At 34.1% G+C, this 5,163-nt stretch overlaps 1 protein-coding gene across 1 annotated transcript in view; it reads right to left on the bottom strand.

Annotated features, from left to right (window-relative positions):
• The window catches only part of LOC106475085 (dual oxidase-like), a gene marked incomplete at its 5' end in the record, with an annotated part of 30,653 nt that overhangs the window by 2,666 nt on the left and 22,824 nt on the right, over positions 1–5,163 (bottom strand). The window contains 5 exons of the mRNA XM_022379292.1: positions 141–371; positions 660–823; positions 1,818–1,860; positions 3,476–3,748; positions 4,304–4,526. Coding sequence (XP_022235000.1) covers positions 141–371; positions 660–823; positions 1,818–1,860; positions 3,476–3,748; positions 4,304–4,526 — 934 coding nt within the window. The remainder of the gene's footprint in view (positions 1–140; positions 372–659; positions 824–1,817; positions 1,861–3,475; positions 3,749–4,303; positions 4,527–5,163) is intronic.

The raw sequence follows: 5,163 nt of genomic DNA, 5'->3' as shown, positions 1-5,163 counted from the left end.
CTTTCCTTTTTTTTTTTTTTTTTTTTTTTTTTTTTATCTTCAGCTGTGGTTCTGGAGCTTTTTTTTAAATTGATAATTAAAATTTCATGCTTCAACATGTAATTAACAAAGCAGTCACGATCTGCGACAATGAAACTTACCCGTGAAAAACAAGGCTGTCATGGCTACAATTTTGTGGAATTGAACATGTGAATCCAGAGGAATGTACTGGTGGATGGAATGATCTCGTATTTTGGTGATCAAGTTCCTACACATGGTCAGCAGCAGCAAAGAATAACAGAAGGATAAGGAAGCTGCTGACGCACGAGTAAAGCTTATGCCTAGTCCAAGTATGTGACGTAGGTCCGTCTGTTCGGCATAATACGTATAATCTGGAAAAAGCACGTGTTTAGAAATGACAAAATAAAATATGTTATAATTCATCATGAAGTAAAAACCTTTTCTTTAGTTTATACCTTAAAACTAAACTCAAAATTAATTGTGTAAAACAAAACCCACGTAATATTTTTCACGATTATGAAATATTGGCATCTAGTTACTTCATTAAATGAAACAAGCTACTGATTATATTAAACTAGGCCTAACATAATTACGACCAAGTCCTGCTATTTCTATAGCTTATTATTAGATGGTTTTGCAGACAGTAAAACAAAACTTACACAAGAAGCGTTCAACGAAGAAGACAACGTTGATGACACCAAATATGAAAAGATAAAAAACTTGCTGTCGATTTTCCTCTAGAGGGTTTACCAGGTTGTTCCATTTCTGATGGATCCAGATTGGCGGTTTTTCGTTGGTTTGGGGGATTTGGAAGCTGATCATTCTAAGCCATTCAAATCACGTAAACATGATTAACTGCCACGTAAATATATAGAAATTTTATTAATTTAAGTTGTATTAAAAATATTTCCAAATACAATGTCAATCAGATTATACTAACTTTAGAAAGGCTAATATAATAAAAACAAGATGACATTCTGATTGGCACAACTTCAATAGCGCACGTAGGTTTTTATGCAGAGATGCTGAAAAAGATTAGGCTTCAGTTGTCACGAGCTTTACCAAAAACTATTTTCAAATTACGCCGCGAACACTAAATTTCAATCACCTTTTGAAATCTTCATGAAATATAATACTAATGTTATATTACGAAAGATCCCAAAGAAATTTTCCCACGCACTGTACGAAAATTATGTTAAACAAGGGGGAATCCTCAATAGCCGCGGCACTTAAAAGTATTTTAGGCAGGATTAGAGTAAATTTATTTACGAGACCTTTGTTTCCCTTTTTATTAGCTATATTTTTGTGCGCCTGCAATACCAAGCGTGGGGCGAGCGTATACCCGATTCGATTTTTATTACTCATCAGGATCTCTACCAGCCTACCCTCAAATTGAAATTCTTTTAGGGAGGATTAGAGTAAATTAATCTACGAGACCTTGGGCATGGTAAAATAAATCGATCCCGAATCCAAAACTGTAATTAGATCTCAGATCGGTCAAGAGATGACGGAGATACGAGCTAAAAGTTTGTACTAGAAAAACAAGCTTAAAACCGTTCTTTAGCCGCTAAGCCGCGGCAGAAAACATTATCAAACAACAACGATGTTAAAAAAGTACATTTATTATTATTATCAACACAGAAGGGCACGAACAAGCCATTTACAGCTTTTTCAATACCAACTTGTTCGGAACTATACTTCTATTTGTAAACAGATTGTAATACTATGTTTTTCACAATAAAACTGGCTCCATGTTACTAATTTATTTATTTTTTTCTACACAAACACCAGAATAAATTATTATATCAATAACGTACCTTGTAGTATTCTTCGAATCAACCCAAAAGTTTTGTTTCGCTCCTAAAAAAAATAAACGTGTTACACTCCAGACACAAGCGTATTAGTACTTTCATTTGGAAAAATAAACTTGTTACACTCCAGACACAAGCGTATTAGAACTTTCATTTGGAAAAATAAACGTGTTACACTCCAGACACAAGCGTATTAGAACTTTCATTTGGAAAAATAAACTTGTTACACTCCAGACACAAGCGTATTAGAACTTTCATTTGGAAAAATAAACTTGTTACACTCCAGACACAAGCGTATTAGAACTTTCATTTGGAAAAATAAACGTGTTACACTCCAGACACAAGCGTATTAGAACTTTCATTTGGAAAAATAAACGTGTTACACTCCAGACACAAGCGTATTAGAACTTTCATTTGGAAAAATAAACTTGTTACACTCCAGACACAAGCGTATTAGAACTTTCATTTGGAAAAATAAACTTGTTACACTCCAGACACAAGCGTATTAGAACTTTCATTTGGAAAAATAAACTTGCTACGCTCCAGACACAAGCGTATTAGTACTTTCATTTGGAAATGTTTTATCAGTGAGATATAAAATAATTAATAGTAAGGATAAAACTATTTTTGTTCAATTTTAAAGTTAAAAGAGCAGTACTTGGTCTGTGTACTTGCTGAGGTTCACAGTGTTCTTTCTAACAACCAAAATGAAAATAGGCTATTTACCTGTCCAATGTGAAAATGGGTCCCTTTTATAAATATTAAAACTAATTTTTGCGGTAAATGGAAAAAGTGGGTTTCGAAATTTATAAATTTTTAACTTGGGAGTAAGTTTTTCTATTTTTAAATTGAGCCCGATCAGTTTGTTAGCTTAAAAACAAAAAGATGAAGATGGTGGAACGTTTTCCATCGAAACATGTAGAGTTTTTAATTTTACTTTTAACTTGTACAATACATTATTGTGCATTGTTAACACTGAATGCTCGTATTTAAGAAAAACGCCCCCTTTCGTTCATCGCTAAAGTTCAGAACTGTACTTTTTGTTTAATAGGAAAAATGTACATAGATTAACTATTTGTATTCTAGCGACAAAGCGGGAATTAGTACTTCAAATATTTTGATTGCAAGTTAATAGACTTAAAATCTGTAAACGGACAAGTTTTGGTATCATTGTTTGTTTGTTTTTAATTATGCACAAAGCTACACAAGAGCTATCTGTGCTCTGCTCACCACGGGTATCGAAACCCGAATTCTAGCGTTGTAAGTCCGCAGACATACCGCTGTGCCACTGGGGGGCGTTTTGGTATTAAACGAAAGAGCTGTTCGGTAATGACTTATAATAGGATAAGATATCTGAAATGGTATTTTTACACGTCTCTAATTTTTAATTCGAAAGACGTAAATGAAGATGGCGTAAAAAAATTACAGTTTGGCCTGACGACGACTACTGCAAAAAAACATCAAAGCTTTGGAAATATTATATAAAAAGGTGTAGTTTACTAGTTTATTGTGTATTTATTGATTCTTTATACACGTTCCAAGTCTCAAAGTGTATAATTTAACTTAAAACAGGATTAGGTTGATTTGTTAGTAGTGCCCCCTGGCGGTATTTTCCGCCACACCTATAAGTATAACACACAATGACTTGTCAGTGACGTAAGCACCTTTGAAATCTAAACCAATGGAAATCAAATCTCCCCTGTATTCACTCATCATGCTCTTGAAGTCTTTGAAGTCGAGTTTCTCTTTATCCTCCAACCCAGCCACTGCAAACATTCCTGCGATTGTGTCCGTTACTTGCTCCTCTGTTAAGGATTTAGTTTTAGCTATGTCCACTAGGGAGCCCAACATCTTCATCAGTTCCCCCTTATCGATAAGGCCATTTCCGTCATCGTCAAACATTTCGAATATTATCTTCAGTTTATCTTCAGTTTTGCCTGAAAGTAACAACAAGAGGGTTTTATTTTCTTCATAAACATCATAACAGTAGCCAAACAAAATGGAGAAATTCTCCTGAAAGGAACAGGTACTCATTTTTGATCATTGTGTAGGGAATATCAAATTGTTTGAAAGTAAACGTTCTCTTCGTGCACTATTCAAATCGAACTGTCAATCGGTACAAAAAATAATAATAATAACGAGACTCTGAGTCTGCCATAGACAAAACTGTGGCCTGTGCTAACTTTGTATTCGGCGCTCACTAATTGCGCCCCTTTGGGTGGTCGCCCTGTGTGAGGGCACACGTCGCCCACTCCAAGGACCAGCCATAGAACTCAGTACTGGATTCCACAAAAGAAGCACGATTCCACTTGGAATTCCAAACAGTTTTTAATGTCCTTAGTAAGACCTTAAACATTGAACTCTTAACTATCTGTTATTTAAGCTTTATTAAATTTATCTCAATAGAAGCAGTAGTTATCATTTATCAATCTGGTACAAATGGCTTCTTTAGTCTTGTAGTTACTATTAACTTTTCTAAGTGATAATCCTACCTTTTGATAACATCAAAACAGTATCTAAGAACTCTTGAAAACTGATCCTTCCATTTTTGTCTTTGTCCACGCAGTTGAACATCAGCTTAACAAACATACTATCCGATTTCATCCCCAAAGCTTCTGCAAACTCTTTTCTAGATAGTGCTATCTGCATAACCATGGTAACGTTGCTATTTGTTTCTTCGGCCTTTGTCTTATCTCCGGGTTTGAGACCAAACGCCTTGAAACGTGTAATAAATATGAAATTATAAACAAGCAAAAAATTAACTTAATCATGACTTAGATTAAATTAGTTATATATAATAATGTAGTAAGTGCGATGGACCAGTTTGATATCTACATAATTTGTGCTTTAACAGTAAGTAACATTTAACATGGACATTTCATCAGAATTAGTGCTTAATATTCCTATTAAAGAATTATCTAAAGTAAAAAGCTACCAATTTTTTCCGAGATATTAAAGAAGAGGAACTTCACATAAAAATGACTAAAGTTAACGAAATGTAACAAATATTTCACATGGTGTGGCGGTAAGTATCCTTACTTTGAAGAGTAGAACACCGAAGTAAATTTTCTATTCACACATCTTCAATACATCTAACTACATACACAGAAAAGATGGAACTTCACACAAAAATGACTAAAGTTAACGAAATGTAACAAATATTTCACATGGTGTGGCGGTAAGTATCCTAACTTTGAAGAGTAGAACACCGAAGTAAATTTTCTATTCACACATCTTCAATACATCTAACTACATACACAGAAAAGATGGAACTTCACACAAAAATGACTAAAATTTCACATGGTGTGGCGGTAAGTATCCTAACTTTGAAGAGTAGAACACCGAAGTAAAT

The sequence above is a fragment of the Limulus polyphemus genome, unplaced genomic scaffold (assembly GCF_000517525.1).
Source record: "Limulus polyphemus unplaced genomic scaffold, Limulus_polyphemus-2.1.2 Scaffold8064, whole genome shotgun sequence".
Classification (NCBI taxonomy): Eukaryota; Metazoa; Arthropoda; class Merostomata; order Xiphosura; family Limulidae; genus Limulus; species Limulus polyphemus.
The sequence above is the reverse complement of the archived record's forward strand: the minus strand, read 5'-3'. Positions and strand labels throughout refer to the sequence as shown.